General features: G+C 31.1%; 2 protein-coding genes across 3 annotated transcripts; both read right to left on the bottom strand.

Annotated features, from left to right (window-relative positions):
* Positions 1–1,308: 1,308 nt before the first annotated feature.
* On the bottom strand, positions 1,309–8,298 carry LOC108474441 (uncharacterized). Of its 2 annotated transcripts, none has more exons than XM_017776360.2 (12): positions 8,000–8,297; positions 7,816–7,911; positions 7,264–7,347; positions 6,916–6,990; positions 6,711–6,791; positions 5,374–5,513; positions 4,671–4,889; positions 3,188–3,362; positions 2,708–2,791; positions 2,420–2,618; positions 2,002–2,207; positions 1,309–1,784 (listed from the first exon to the last, which is right to left on the bottom strand). In XM_017776360.2, exons 1-12 carry the CDS (start codon positions 8,123–8,125, stop codon positions 1,569–1,571), a joined length of 1,701 nt encoding a protein of 566 aa, XP_017631849.1. In that variant the 5' UTR covers positions 8,126–8,297; the 3' UTR covers positions 1,309–1,568. The 2 variants fall into 2 exon arrangements, with proteins under 2 accessions (XP_017631849.1, XP_017631851.1); XM_017776362.2 differs by having other exon boundaries at positions 1,648–1,836; positions 8,000–8,298.
* Positions 8,299–10,470: 2,172 nt separating this feature from the next.
* On the bottom strand, positions 10,471–11,684 carry LOC108474640 (uncharacterized). The gene has a single exon (XM_017776633.2). It carries the CDS (start codon positions 11,548–11,550, stop codon positions 10,627–10,629), a length of 924 nt encoding a protein of 307 aa, XP_017632122.1. The 5' UTR covers positions 11,551–11,684; the 3' UTR covers positions 10,471–10,626.
* Between the last annotated feature and the right edge of the window lie 4,254 nt (positions 11,685–15,938).

Below are 15,938 nucleotides of genomic sequence, written 5' to 3'. Positions count from 1 at the left end.
TGTCGTGGTTAAAAAATGAAACAAGGATATAAGTAGTTTCTTCCTTGTCAAGTAATCTAACTTGGTGGTTAAATTTAATAAACGTTGTAGTATGTATGTGTGCGTGGTGTTGAGGTTGTTGTTGTGTGTAAATAATGTTTTGAACAAGAATTTTAGGTCTTACAAATTATGTTTTTAAAATGTTTGGGATTAAAACTGATGCATTTTGAGGTGATTTTCAGATCTAGGTAAATTTGTACCAATACAAGAGGCCATTTATATCAATACAACTCATACGGTACGCCCACTACTATAATAACATAAATTTGTAATGGTAGATCCCAAGCAAAGCAAGATCCCTCTCTTGCTTTGAGCTGTTTTGACTGCCTAAGAGTCATACATAGTCCTAATTTTCGATCATCTTTAAAATTTAATTTGATACTTCTTCTTTTATTTATTAAAATTCAATTATATATATATATGTGTGTTTAATTTAAATTTTCATATATATATATATATGCATGGAAGTATTTTAGTTTTTTTTAAATATATGCCATAAAAGAAAAGAGAAAATCTTATATTTAAAATAACTAAAACCACGTTGAGGCCACTGTTTTCACCCACGGATTCGCGTTATTTTCTACCAAATCGTATAATTTCAGTTTCATTTCTTACAATTTACAATTTATGCGCTTAAGTCCTTAATTCATACTTTTCCTTTAATTTAATTTTGTCCTTATTTCAAATTTAATTTAAATTTTTGTTTTTTAATTTATTGAAGTCATAATGTATACTTAATTAATTTGATTTATTTTTTATTTTTTATCAAATTTTATATTAGGATGCTATATTTGCTTATTTGTGTTATATTTATTTTTTGATGAATGTATGTTTTTTAATTTATTAAAGTCCAACTGTATACTTAATTAATTTTATTTTTCTTTTTATTTATGTCTGGATGCTATATTTTCTTATTTGTGTTGATATTTATTTTTTTGATGAATGTATCCAAGAAGTCCCTTTATTTTGGGGATGTGATCAAATTAGTCGTATTATTAAATTAAGAAATTGAATCCCTATACTGTTAAAAAGAATCGGGAAGAGTTAACAACACTTTAATATATAACCAGACTTCAATCTTATATTTGGAATTTAAATTTCTTCAATCTTTTATCTTTGTATTATGAAATTATGAAGCACACACAAACTCCCGACACCCAAAATCCAAATTGTTGAAACAGCAACAATGTCAATCACCTTTACTTGAAATAAGAGCTTACAGTAAAGGTACAAGGACTTCATCTAAATAAAGCAATAAAGTTCAAGGGCTATTTTCATATTTTAGCCATTTAATTAATCAAAAAATAAAAAAAAACAACTATCAAGTAGAACATCTAACATGTTGTACATAAAATAGTCAAATAATGATGTTTTGAAAATCGTAAATACAAAATTTCTAACAAAACTATTGTAAGAAAATAATACCATTTTCGTATATTGGTTTTTAATTTGAAGCAAAAATGATCCCTTTTTGCTTCCATATGACAAAAATCTATAATGCCTCGTCTTCTAAGCAAAAAAATATTACCTTATCTTGAACTATGATGTGATGATATGCCTGCATCTGGCTTTTTGGCGATTATGGCGACGTTCCTCGGGGATATTGCTGGATCGAAAATAGGTAACATTACTGATTCTAACACATCACCTTGTTCCTGGAGAAACAATAATCTATCCAGAAGAATAAGAGTTTCCAAGAGAGGCCCAAAAGCAGCACGAAGTGACCAGTAAATCCCAATAAGGCTCTGCATTCGTGCATCGAACAATTGATCAACATTTTGTGATAATCCTGTTTCCCTAACAAATATGCATATTATCAAAGCAATTCCAAAGTGGCCATTGTGATAATTAATTCTAAATCAAAATTTTTATATTAAAAAAGAATGAACTATTTGTGACTGTAGGTTAAATTTCAGACATACTCCAAAAGGTAACAGTAATAAGTAGTTAAGAGAGACATACGACATAGGGTTCAACTCCCTTCCAAATGCCATGGAAATTTATATTGTCGGAAGGCTTAAGCCCGAGACGACATAATCCAGACTGGCAAAATTTCTCGAAAAGTGAATACTTATCGGTAGACGTAGTCCTTTCACATGTACTACCAGTATGCAAGGACATTTTAGTGAATAGGGCATCCACATCCGACCTTATGCCTGAAGTGTTAACTGCAGCACAAGGAAAAGTTGCAATATCTTATAAATAATTCAAATTTCCCAACCAATCTAATACATGTGAAAAGAAATTGTCCCATGTTTTTTTCCATGCAGGAACTTCACTAGGCAATTACCATAACCATGAAAAGAATGAAAAAACAGATGGAGTGGAAGGTTATCAAAAGAGCCACAAACTAGTTGTCCTAAAACTTAACATTATGTACCTGCTTCAGATTCCCCACTGTGTGTGACAGAGCAAGCCTCATCCATATTACAAGCCATCTGAGGCAGTTCAGAATAAGTACTTTCTTCAGCTTGCAGTTCAGACTCAATTATCTTCCTTTGCTGCTTACGGCGCAAAGCCTTCCCTTGGCACCCAATTGAAGGACTTGTTCCAACTTCAGGGAAATATTTATGCAAAACCTTCGGAAGTTATTGATAATTAGAATAACTAGTTGATATTGTGCAAGCAAAATAATGAAAACCCAACAATAAAATCATGTATCCTGTACCATTTGAAAAGCAGCACGGAAAGCATGCAGCTCAAAATTGTGGAGACCGGCATCCTTTCCTAAACTTTTCCACCTTTCAGCACTCTAAATAAATTAGACATTATTACTAGCTCAATCTTTAAAAGATGAAAAAGGTAAACCAAAAGCAATATTAGTAAACTGAATAACTGAATCACTTTTCTTGTGTAACAATACACTGTAAATCTACCAAGGTTCTAATTAAGCAAGCAGACTGTTGCAATTCTTTCCGATAGCAGTCAAAGGAAAATTCAGCAACCAAAGAACTGCTTAATATCAAACTTTTATTTGCTTAGCTGTTTTAATAAGTAACATGTTATTTATACATACCTGCAAATCAGCTTATACTGGTTTAAGGTAATCTTAGCTTAATGGAAGGAAGAGGAAAAAAAAAAAAAAAAACTGCTAGCATTTGCCATTTGCTAATATTTCTTGTAAAAGGAAAGCAAGATCCACATATACCTGACAAGCAAGATCGCGAGAACTTTTTCCAAGAGATAAGTTAACACTTTTTACACCACAACTCATTGGAAAACCATATTGAATTTGAGCATTTGTAAACCCTTCTTCAGATAGTAAGTTGTAGCAACAGCCAATGCCAATAACTGCTCTAACTTCTTCACACTCTAAAAGGGTCCTGATCAATTACATAAACATTCTATTAGATCAAGTACTAATTGAATAATGACACAATACTCAAATATATGAATACATAATCCAACATTGCATCTGAATAGAAATCAACATCAAATTACAGAGTGCAACATGTGGGTATGAGAACTTGAAAAAATATGAAATCAAATACAACCGATATGCGTAAGGACCAGCATTTTGCTCATCTCCTTGAATTTCTCTTTCAAGAAAGTTAAAATCCACCAAACACCCTCATGTCACTATTTCCTTTTCATTGCTGACACTTTAGTCTTTCATTCCCATTGTTCCATTCCATGAATATTTCTCAATGTCATGATCATATAAAAAATATAGCTTATGAAAATTGCATCACCATGTTTTCGTCTTGCAATAACACTCAATGTCAGGATCATATAAAAACTTGAGCGCCATGCTAGTTATTCATTCCTCCTCCGTTAGCCGTTTCTAATACCACCCATTGACTTGTAGCATTACCTTCATATACACACAAATAATATCTTAAAAGGTCTTCTGTAATGGGTAATGGTTCTGGTGATCCCACCTAGAACAAAAGGCTCCATAAGATCAACCAATGACTAACAATGTCATATATGGAGTATTGATGGAGAAACAACAGCAGCAGCCCTTAAAATGTCAAGAATAGGCTTTGTCAAACTTGAGAAATAGTCCTAACTCATCCCACCATCATTAACAATGCATTCTACTGCCTTGTTGTATCCTATAAATCACTGTATCTATAATCATATTCTCAAGCGCATTAGTTACTATTTTTAAACATTTTTCCATGGCAGCATTAGATGCTATCCTTGAAACAACTTTTTTTTTTTTCAGCCATCATCCTTGAACCAACTTCAATGTCTCATGTGAATTATTTGACCATTGAAGGTTTGAAGCAAAGTTGTGAACAACCAGATAAGTAACAACAATGTTTGGAACTTCTTTTTTTTTTTTTTTTTTTGATAGTGTCACAGTCATAGATTATATACAAGTCAACTTCTCAAGTCTCAACTCTACCCAGAAAAAAAGATCTTTTATCCTCTAGTGTAAAAAAGTATATTTCATTGCCATGTCTTATTATACCCATATACTAAATTTGTAGCAATTCTGTGTAGCTGTGACTGTCGTATTGCACCTATATTGTGTGTCCATGTCTGTGCTTCCTAGTCAATCTATTAAATTTGTATGCACAAATTTAATATTTAGACTTAAGTTAGCCTCTATAATTATTATCAATCATCCTAATAGGAAGGCTAGGGAAAATAATAGCTTACAAGCATATTTAGACACTTACTTGAGCATTGTTACTGAGAGATCTCCACAAGCATGAAGGCCAGCCAGAACCAAGGAACTCCCTCTGCCTGCCAACCCAAGTTCAAGATCTTGCTCAATCGATTTTGGCTGCTCAACATCACCTTTATGCGACGACATGGTGGTCAAGGATTTCAATGTTTCTAGGGACATTATGTTACATGTAATTGTTTGAGGCACATTTAATCTCTGGTTTCCTGATCTAACAGAAAAACGTGCAATCTGTCAACAAGTGCAAGGCTTGTAAAAGTAGTGGTTCAATTAATTTAGAAACATAATTGTGACAAATAAATCCACGCTGATATTAGAAGATAAATTGGAATTGGGAAAAAAAAAACAAACAAAAAAAAAAAACAAAACAAAGAGCAGTTATATACAAAACTTTCTCAAATTTTTTGTTTGTTCAGACAACAAATATCATTGTCAGAACTACAGAGTTTGTTAACGACCAATAAAAAAGAGTGAATAAAGTCATAACATTCCATTTACACAATAGAACAAATTAACTCCAGGTATTTAGTTGGGAAATTTTTTCTTAAAGGCAGTCCCTCATATAATCTAGCCATCAAAATGAGAAACATGCACAAGTTTATGTAGTCATCTTTGAAGGTGGCACAAATTAGTCTTTATAATAAAATATAAACCCCCAAGAAGATACGATAAAGGAATTTAGCTCCCTAACATACCCAAATTTCCGCATCTGAGCCATGTAATGTTTCTTGATTCGCTCTGCACGTGCATTTGTAACCTTTCCATGATGGGAACATGCATCTATCGCAACTACAGAAAGCTGGTGCTCGAAGGCAAGGACTTGTGCAAGATAACCCTAGAAAATCATGTTAATCAGGAGAAAGAACCAGATCTCTAGTCTCAAGTGAAGTAAACAACAATATGAAAAAATATTAGGGAACAAAGGGGTTGTGCAAGATACCTCTAGAAAGTCACGTTAATCAGAAGAAAGCATTGTTCTGAAGGAACAAACGTAAAAAATATCCAAATACTACATTGTCAAACTCAAAATATCCTAAAACATCTTTTCCAGTGCACATCAACTAAACATTATTGAAGCAGCATTTAGACGTATATATGAAGTAAAGAATGAAAAAAATAAAATAGACAAGACCACATTATATACATGCATACATAGAAACTTTTGCCTGCCTAAGTGTGTAAGAATGACTAATGGGCAAAAGCAGCCAATGTAGGCTGCAGGTTGAAGAAAAGAGGCTTTTGTTGCTCCCGGAGACAACAAAAGGATGCAGATTCCAATGGGAGGTCCAAAACTAAGGATGTGAAGTTTCAAGTAATATGATGCTCGGAAGCATCAGTAATTGAGTTGCACATGAAGGCAACACCTTGTCAAATTGGTTGAGTGAAAAGCTATCGCCAAAGGATTAAGTGAGATTGATGTCACCTCAGAGCAAGTATGGACTTTGAAAAGGAAATCATAGATATTTTGCCTTGCCTTGAAGTTTGGAGAGGCTTTGTCAAAGGCTTGAGATTCATCAAGATAAAAGACTTGGGACCACAAAAAAAGTTGTCACACAAAATCTTGTGCAGATATGACTATGGCAGGAGGTTCGGTAAATGCAACAGTGAGACTAAGTGCCAACAAGTAAGGAATGGGAATGCTGCAATAGGTCATGGTTAAGTTGCTAAGTTACAGGGAGAAAAAAGACATCACGAATCAAGAACTCCCAACTCTACCCTCTTTGACCAAAACATGAATACAACAGGCAGCATAATAATTGCATCAAGAGTGATGCCCATCACAAAACTGCCCCATTCAGGATGACAATAAACCTATTGCAGTGTAGACCTCATCCATTAAGTCCAATTTGATTAAACAAAACAGGTCAAATCAGTTTTGATGCATTTTTTGTAGGCTGTATCAATTAATTGTTAGATTCCGAGTTGTGGCAAGCTCGACTAAATTAAACAGCCCCAAGTTCAGCATTATCCAAATAGAAAGTATAAAAGGGAAAACTTTGGGAAGGGGAGGATTAAAGAGTGGAATGTACACCTGACCAGCACCAACATCTATTACTGCATCAGCTCTCATAGCACTCGCAACAGAACTAACAATAGCAGAAAGAACTTCCACCTGTTCACCACAAAAATAAAGTAACTTCGTATATCCACTTTTGTGCAGCACATGCCACATAGGGACATCATTGTTTATGGGAAAAAGAGATGACTTCAATTCCAAAATTGAACATAATAACTACCTCATGTTTCTTCTTTAAATTCATCCCTTGAGCAAGAACGCTATTCAGTGATGTTGGCTGAAAGTTGGGAAATACCTACAACAAACCAGCATGATTTGTATCTTTAGAAAAAAAAAAACTCCTACCACACACTTATTAGAGAATAAAATGAATTATTCTACTTTCATAAAGAACAATTATGCAGCCTACAGTTTATTGATTTGCTCATTTCTTCATCAACATGATTTTGCATTTTAACCTTTTCAATTCCCATGTCGTATCAACCTTTTTTTTTTTTTCATAATAATAGAAAAACAAATACCAAAAACTCAATCACAAAACTTTTTTAAAGAAAGTCAAGAAATTTACCTTTTTCAAGTCCGCTTGTTCGCGAGGATAAACAAGAGATTTCAAAGTAAGAACGAACTCCTTAAGCGAAGTAGGCCAATGATCCTACCATAAAAAATAATTAGATACAATTAATTATTAAAATTTATCATGAACAAAAATCATAGTAAAAAAGGTGGTTTAATTATGAATTGCATCCTTTACATTATGAAAACTAAGAATTTAGTTTTTCTACTCTAATTTGTCAGAATTTGCTCCTTTTAGTTTACGAAAACTGATACGTTAATCCAATTGGCTAGAAGAGTTTAAACTTGCAATTACATCACTGACTAGAAAATTAGCAGTTCAGCAACTTCTGTGCTCGCAATTAGCAAAAATCAATGTAAAGGAACTAAATATACAACAAATTAGCAAAAATAAGCTGTTCAAGTTCATATGTTTACTAACAACTGTACTATCTCATTTCTCGCAAAGTATAAGGATCAAATTCTGACAAATTAAAGGGATTAGATTCGCAGTTTTTATAAACTAAAAGGATGAAATTCATAATTAGACAAAAAGAAACAAATTCACCTGGACAATTCCGGAAGGAATAAGGAGAAGACTTTCAACAGATTCATTACTAAGACATTGAAGCCAATCTTCATCAACAGCTTCCCATAGCCTATCCTGAAATAAGTAACATTAATTAATTAATTAATTAATTAATTAAAATTTGAAAAAATATAAAGTAACTTTCATATATATTTCAGCTAACCTTGAAGAAATTGACAACGTGAGCATTGATTAAGAAAGAGAAAGGTTTAATGAAATCAGCAATGGCTTTAATCCATTCCAAGGTTTCAGCTGCAGTATCGCATGAATACTTGCACTGCTTCGCCATTTCTCAATTCTCACACTTCCACAGCTCTTCGTTTTTGAAATTTCTGCGTTTAGGGTTTGGGGCCATTGCTCAGCCCGGTTTATTGAAATCTGCAAATGGCTTTGATCCGTTCCCCAATGCTCCATTTTTCGGGCCAACACGGTTTATGATAAGGTACTAGGAAAATAAAACTTAAAAGACGGTAAAACTTAAAATTTACCGTGAAGACTTTGTATTAAGAGTAAATTTCTATTATCTTTTTATTCAGAAAATAATAAATTAGGCTTTGTACATTAGGTTATTAAAATATTTATCTATTTTTATTGTTAAAATTTAGTCATTATACGTTAGTATAATGTACTATTAAAATATTTATCTATTTATCTTTATTAAAATTAAGCTTTGATTTAAGGTATAGAGATTAACTTGCCTTTTTTTTTATAGAAGAAAAAATAAAATTTAACTTATAATATAAAGGCCTCCATGATACTTTTACTGAATAAAAGTATTTGATAGTGGGATATGGCATTTTAATTGTCCCGACACCAATATTGATTTCACATCTTCCTACATTAACAACAATGCTCATACCAATCAAATTAAAACTCAATCGGCTAACCCCTATATTTTTAAAATGAAATTAAGTTGATAAAATTGATAATGGTGTTAATCATCCAAAATACCAACATGATATTGCCAATAATAACTACAACATAATAAAATAATGATTTTTTTAATATATGTAGATTTTTGTACATGCTATGAATATTAACATTTTTATAAAAGCTAGGATGTCACATTTTGTTATTGTTAAATACTAATTAATTTGACAAACAAAATATAATTAATTATAATTAATAAGATTAATGCTTTAGGACACATTTAAATAGAGCTAAATTACTTGCATATAAATATACTTATATGAAAATATTAACCTTAAAATTATTAATTATATTGAAAAACTTAATTAAATGATTATATTTTATTTTAATTGTAATTAAAAGAAAAAATAGTTAAGATAAAAATTATAAAAATTTAATTTAAAATATTAGAAATTTGTACCTACTGATATGAGCCAATATGCACTAGTATAGAATTGACATCCTTATTTTATACATACTAATTTCTAATGTCACATACGGTGCATGTTAGTTTATATGTTTAATATTTAACTAATTTTGTAGATTTTGTATTTTAATTGCAGTAATTAACATAAAATAATTTTTTATTTGAATTACTGAATATAATTAAAATATATTAGCTTATCGATTCAAATATTATTATAGAAAATTTTCAAATTATAATTAATGCATTTTAACATAACACAATATAGTTAAGTTTATGTAATTAATCCAAAGTAACACCATTCAAAACAATAGTTGATTAACATAATTAACTCTAATATGTTAATTAAGTGATAATTAATATGCATCGAATTATTGAGCTATTAAAATCATCATAATTGAATGGTCTTCTCTACTTATATTACGTGCATCAATCGAAGCCACTCATTTTCTTTCTCTTTTATAGTTTAATTTATTTTTATGAAATAGCTGTGAGCGTTGCCAATTTATGAACAAAAATTCAAACAGATTTCTTTATTGATTTTCAACATTAACCGCCAGGTCAACTTAAATTTAATTCTTCTACTCTAAAAAAAATGATCGCTTTGATTTTTTCAATTTAAAGTTAGTCAGGTGGGGCAAATTGGTCAATTTTGACCTCAATTTATTGATTAATTTGGTTGGTTATTAATTTTTAAATTCTAGAATCAAATCGATCGAAAAAAATCAACTTATTTTCCTATCATTTTTAAAATATTTAAAATATATTTATATTTTATAATATATAATAAATATATAATCATATCAAATCAATACAATAACCCTAAACTCAACCCAATAACCCAAGATCGGTAAACTAACCGAATCAAAGTCAATTTAATTTAATCGATTTTCTCAACTAAAATCAGTTGGATCAATTTTGTAATGTTAAAAGTCTATTCGGAAAAAATTCTACCAAATAAATCGATTACTCTCACTATTCACCAAGTAGATTTCAAAAGAAAAACATAGTTAACCCGAATAGAAACTTTGAAATACTTCAGTGACTTGAGTGCAATTTACCCAAAAATTATTACGCATTTGAATCTATTGCTACAATAAGTATTAAATAAAAGTTAGTTCATTGAAAGAGACAGATTAATAAGCTCAAAATGAATCTGGTCAAAGACCGAAAAATCCTGATCAAACGCGCATTTTCCGCGCGTGTACCACAAACCCACAAAGATCCATTCAACCCTCAAACTCATCAACAGTTTGTCAAAAGAAAGAAACAGTAAAAAACCAGAGAGATCCCATATCAGATTCATTAAAAAAAACAATCATAAACATTAAAAAAAATGCATATATACATCTAAAATGCTACAAATTTTTCACATGAAAATGTTAAAAAGGTTACTTACTACTGCCATTAATTAATGCTTAGAGGGAAAAAGCTTTAAGTTATTATTACCAGACCAGTCATTTAGTTTTGTTTCTTCCACCATTTGTGTTCTTTTGTGGTGAAGAAGATGAAAAGAACCCAAAAACATTCAGAACTGGACTCACCCTAACGTTAGCTGAATATGATCTTTCAATCCCTCTTTGTTTAAGCTTTGGACGACCACCATTAAAGCTACTTGGACTACTTGAACTCCTTTCTAAGCTTTGAAACATGATTTTCCCAGATGAGTTCATTCTCGGACTGTCACTGGTTCTGTTCCCGCCGGCGGAGGTAACAACTGGTGTTTGGTTGTTGTTGATGGTGTCGGACGCAGAGTTTGGTTTGGGTTTAACCATTCTTATTCTAGAAGGAGCAAAAGGGTTAGGACTGAAACTTGGTTTGTTGTTGTTATCAGAATCAAGTGATAACCTTGGGAGATCTTCATGGGTGGAAGATGAAGAAGACAGGGATAGTCTTGGGACTGAGTCGTGATTATCCGAGTTGTCCTTCAACAATGGTAGACTCAGTGATGACTCGGCTGTTGATGAAGATGATTTTTTAAGGAATTGTTTAAGAGATTTGGGGTTTTGATTAGTGTTGTCTTGTTGGGTTGATTTTCTAAGACCCAGAATTTCTCTCCACTTGCTTGAACCTTTAGAAGCTTTGCCGGAAACTTCCGGTTCCGTTCGACGGCGAGATTTGGGTGTTTCAAGGGAGGAAACATTGGCCGGAGGAGGGTGTTTGGGAGCTGAGAAATGTAAAGGTACGAGCTTACCGTCTGAGAAAAGTTCATCAGCTGGTAGCATAGTGACGGGATCTTCTTCGAGTCTGAACTCAAAATCACCACCTGCAGCCGTGTCTTGAATCTCCGGCGACGAAACGTAGGGAGAGTAAGGTGGCGTGGGATGGAAATTGGTCTCCGTTGAGACGACGGTGAGGTTGTTAACACAAGCAGAAGCCATTGGGAAGAAGAAGAAGAAGAATAAATAAAGGAAGGAAGGAAGGATATTTTTTTACATTAGAGAAATGGGGGTTTGTTTTGGATTTGGTTTGACTTGGTATTTTTAGGGTTTGGGTGATATGATAAAGCTGCAATTTATTTATAATATTTATCAGATATCTTATATGGGCTTAAATATAAAATGGGATAATCTCAAATTTAGTCCTCAATGTTTATATTTTTTTATTTGACTCTTATTATTTTTTAGTTAAAGTTGATAATTAACCTTTTAAAAAAAAGTCAAATCGCTTTATTTTAACAAGTGACAATATATTATTTTTTATACTCCTATTTCAGTCAAATAATCTTTTAATTAAACTTTATTTTTGTTTCAATCAAACTCTGGTTAGTCTAGATTATTTTATTATTATTTGACCTATGAATTTAACCTATAAATAGGCTCTTTTACAACCTTAGAAAATACACCTATTAGAGATTAAAATTCATAACACATTTAGAGAATTTTGTATTTATGTTTTGAGGGTTCTTTGTTTTTTGAGTTTTCGGGGTAAAGTTTTTATCTCCATCTTTTGTACTCATCGTTCTTTTGCTATTATAGTAAAATTATCTTTGCCCATGGCTTTTATCCTCTTTGGAGGGATTTTTTCATGTTAAATTTGTGTGTTCAATTTCTCAACTTATTTGGTTATTTTTTTACTTGTTGCGTAATCGTGTCGATCCCAACAAGTGGTACCAGAGCTAGTTCAATTTTTATAGATCAGCCCGTTCAGAGATTGTAGCAGCAAGATTTGAAATTGAGAAGTTTGATGGTGAGACAAATTTTAATCTGTGGCAAGTTCGGATGATGGCAATTCTAGCTCAAATCGGCTTGAAAAAGGTTGTTACTAGGAAAAAGCTTGAGAATCTATATCAAACTGAATGGGAAAAACTTTATGAAAAGGCCTTGTGTGCAATCCTGTTCTGCCTCGTGAATATGGTATTGCATGAGGTATTGATGGAGAAAACCTCATCCGCCTTATGGAAAATGTTAGAAACTCTTTATGCGACTATGTCTCTGGCTAACTGTTTAGTGTTGAAACGATGTCTATTTACGTTTCGCATGAACGAAGGTTAGCTTTTTAAATATCACATCAGTCAATTCATTACTCTTTTAAATGATTTAAAGAACGTTGAGGTTCATATTGATGATGAAGATCAAGTTATGCTATTATTGTGCTCTTTACCCCATTTATACAAGTCTTTCAATGAGACCCTGATTTATGGTAGAGACACACTCTCATTCGAAGATGTGAAGGGTCCTTTGTTGAGTAGAGACAAACTCGACAATGAGTTTGGTTTAGATAGCAAGACAGATAAGTAAGCTTCCGTTTTGGTAGCATAAAAAAAACGAGATAAAATGTGTCGCTATTGTAAAAAAGTTAGGTCACGTCAAAGCAGATTGTTATAAACTACAAAATAAAAGAGCTGCTGAGAGTAACAAGGAAGATGTAGTTGGTGCTAATTTGGCTGATGAAAGCAGCGATGATTTTTTATTAGTGTCAATGAGCGATAACTCCAAGCTTACGTCTGAGTGGATCCTAGATTCTCTACATACAGTGTCCCAATAGAGAATGGTTCTCCACGTACAGTTCGGTTGAAGGTGGAGTTGTGTGCATGGGAAACGATTCATCTAGTAAGGAAATTGGCAATGGTACTGTTAAAATTAGGATACAGGATGGGACGATTAGGACACTCTCAGATGTAAGGTATGTGCCTAATTTACGAAAGAATCTCATCTCGTTGAGTATTTTAGACTTGAAAGGATGCATAATCAATATCGAGTCGAGCGACATTAAAGTATCTTGTGGAGCTTTCATTTTGTTTAAAGGTAAAAGAACTGTCAGTCTTTACATTCTGGGCGGTTCTACAGTGACTAGTGAAATCGAAGTCCCTTTGTCCGTTATGGAGTCGAAGTCAATTCATTTAGAGCGGAGGCAACTTGGTCATGTGAGGGAAAAAGGTATGATCGTTTCGTTGAAAAGAGGTTCTCTTTGGATACAAGTTTAGAAAAGTTAGGGCATTATGTTCGTGAAAATTAGACTTGGGTTAGTTTTAATTTGGCAGAGTATAAGTCAAAGGTTAGAAGTCTTCCAGTTTCTAAGCACAGATTCTACTCAATTAATTCCTTACATAGTTCAAGATAGACCTGTGGCGGGCTTTGGCAAAGATGGCATTGTGAAAATATGAGTCAAAGTGGAGATTTATTGAGTATGACTCTTGTTTCAGTCAAATTTGAGAAATAAACTTTCAATTAAAATCTGTTTATTTGTTTTAATCAAACTCTGATTAGTCTAGATTATTTTATTATTATTTGACCTATGAATTTAGCCTATAAATAGGCTCTTTTATAACCTAGAAAATACACTCATAAGAGATTAGAACTCATAACACATTTAGAGAATTTTGTGTTTACGTTTTAAGGGTTCTCCATCTTTTGTACTCTTCGTATTTTTGCCGTTATAGTAAGATTATCTTTCCCCGTGGTTTTAATCCTTTTTGGAGGGGTTTTTCACATTAAATTCGTATGTTTAATTTCTCAATTTATTCCGTTATTTTTTTTTTTTACTTGTTGCTTAGTCAGGTTGATCCCAACATTTTATATGTCGAGTCAATTGTAATTTAAAATATAAAAACTTTTAAAATTTCAAAAAATAAAATGGTTTGAGTATAGGTGTATTGCCATGCAGTTGTCATGTTTAAAAATTTAACATTTTAATCAAATTTCTATTAAAAACAATAATTCAACTTTTTTTTTAAAGTTGATGATCCAATTTGACTCTTTTAAATAGTTGATGATCAAATTTAGCTAAAAAAGAGTAATAACCAAATTGACAAAAAATGTAAATGTTAAAAGCTAAATTTGACATTATGTCATATAAAATTAACCCTAAAACTATATTATTTTTCTTAGCTAGATACTTAAAGTTTTTATTTATTTATTTATCAAAATGATACTTAAACTATTAATTTTATCTCAATTTACATTCAAAACATAATACGCGACATATTTCTATTAGACATTGTATGGTTTTGAATAAAATGAGGCGATCTTGATAATTTAGGTACCATTTTCCATCAAAAATACCTAAGTAAAAAAATAGTGTAATGTGATAGCAAATTTCGTAATTAAACCTTTTAAAATCAAGATAAAAAATAGAACGTTAAAGTCTTAAACGAATTAAATAAAAGATAAATTTAATTTAAATATATATTTTTAAAAATTTAGATAAAAATTATAAATCGTTTTCGTCTTATTTAAATAAAACTTAAAGATAAAATTAATTTAAATATATATATTTAAAAATTAGATTAAAATTATTTTTTATCTTGGACTGAATAATTTAATTAATAACTATAGTTTTTTAATCTTGTCTAAATTTAATTCAATGGGTAGATTTTATTTTAATTATTTCGATCTTTATAATAATATTGTACTTATAATTGTATTATAATTATACTAACCATCACACTATATTTATTTATGTAAATTTCTTTTGGTAAATTTCAATAATAAAAAAATTCAAACTACCAACGCGACTAACATGATTCAAACCCCAAACTACTTCGAAGCGGTAAATACATTTTATCGTCAAATCATTATACCATCACATAATATGTTATTTTGTAAACTTTCAAAATAATAATCAAATCAAGGTTAGATACAATTTAATAAAGCGAAATAAAATAAATTTAATATATGGTCAGTGGTAGGCTTCATATTTACTCTACCCTGCATGGATAAAGTTTTTAGGGTTTTTTAATATTTTCTAAATTTAAGCCAATAATATTTGGTTTGACCTGGCCTCCAATCTTATTTCTAGGGACTAACAAGATTGAGTTGGGTTTTGTTGGATTCGATTTTAAATTCTTTAAAATCATAAATATCTTCTTCTTCTTTTAACTTTTCTAAGCAAATAAAAATTAATTAGAATATTTTTTGAAAAAATTACAGTATTTTAAAGAAATTTTATCTTTATATCATAAAATTGAAATAATTATAAATTAAATAAAATTTAATTTAATTTAATTTTAAATTTTATTTCTGAAACTATTAGAACACCAAACACTATATTTAGATTTGATTTTTAAATTCTCTTTCTTGCCTTACGACCCATATTTGAAGTTTGTGGTTGTATCTCCTAACAATATTGTATCCAATGTCCTAACAATATTGTATCCAATGTTCAAATATGCATTTTCTCCTTAAAAGTGCAATGTGTTTTACCGTTACATCAAATCACAATAAAAATGGAAGGACTAAATTCTAAATATACAAAGAATAGAGGGACTTTAAGCATATTTTAACAAAAGAGAATTAGGTAGAAGCTGTAATTTTAGTTAGTATAGTTT

This window comes from Gossypium arboreum, chromosome 8 (genome assembly GCF_025698485.1).
Source record: "Gossypium arboreum isolate Shixiya-1 chromosome 8, ASM2569848v2, whole genome shotgun sequence".
NCBI classification, from domain to species: Eukaryota; Viridiplantae; Streptophyta; class Magnoliopsida; order Malvales; family Malvaceae; genus Gossypium; species Gossypium arboreum.
Note: the sequence above shows the minus strand (reverse complement) of the source record. Positions and strands in the feature narration are given on the sequence as shown.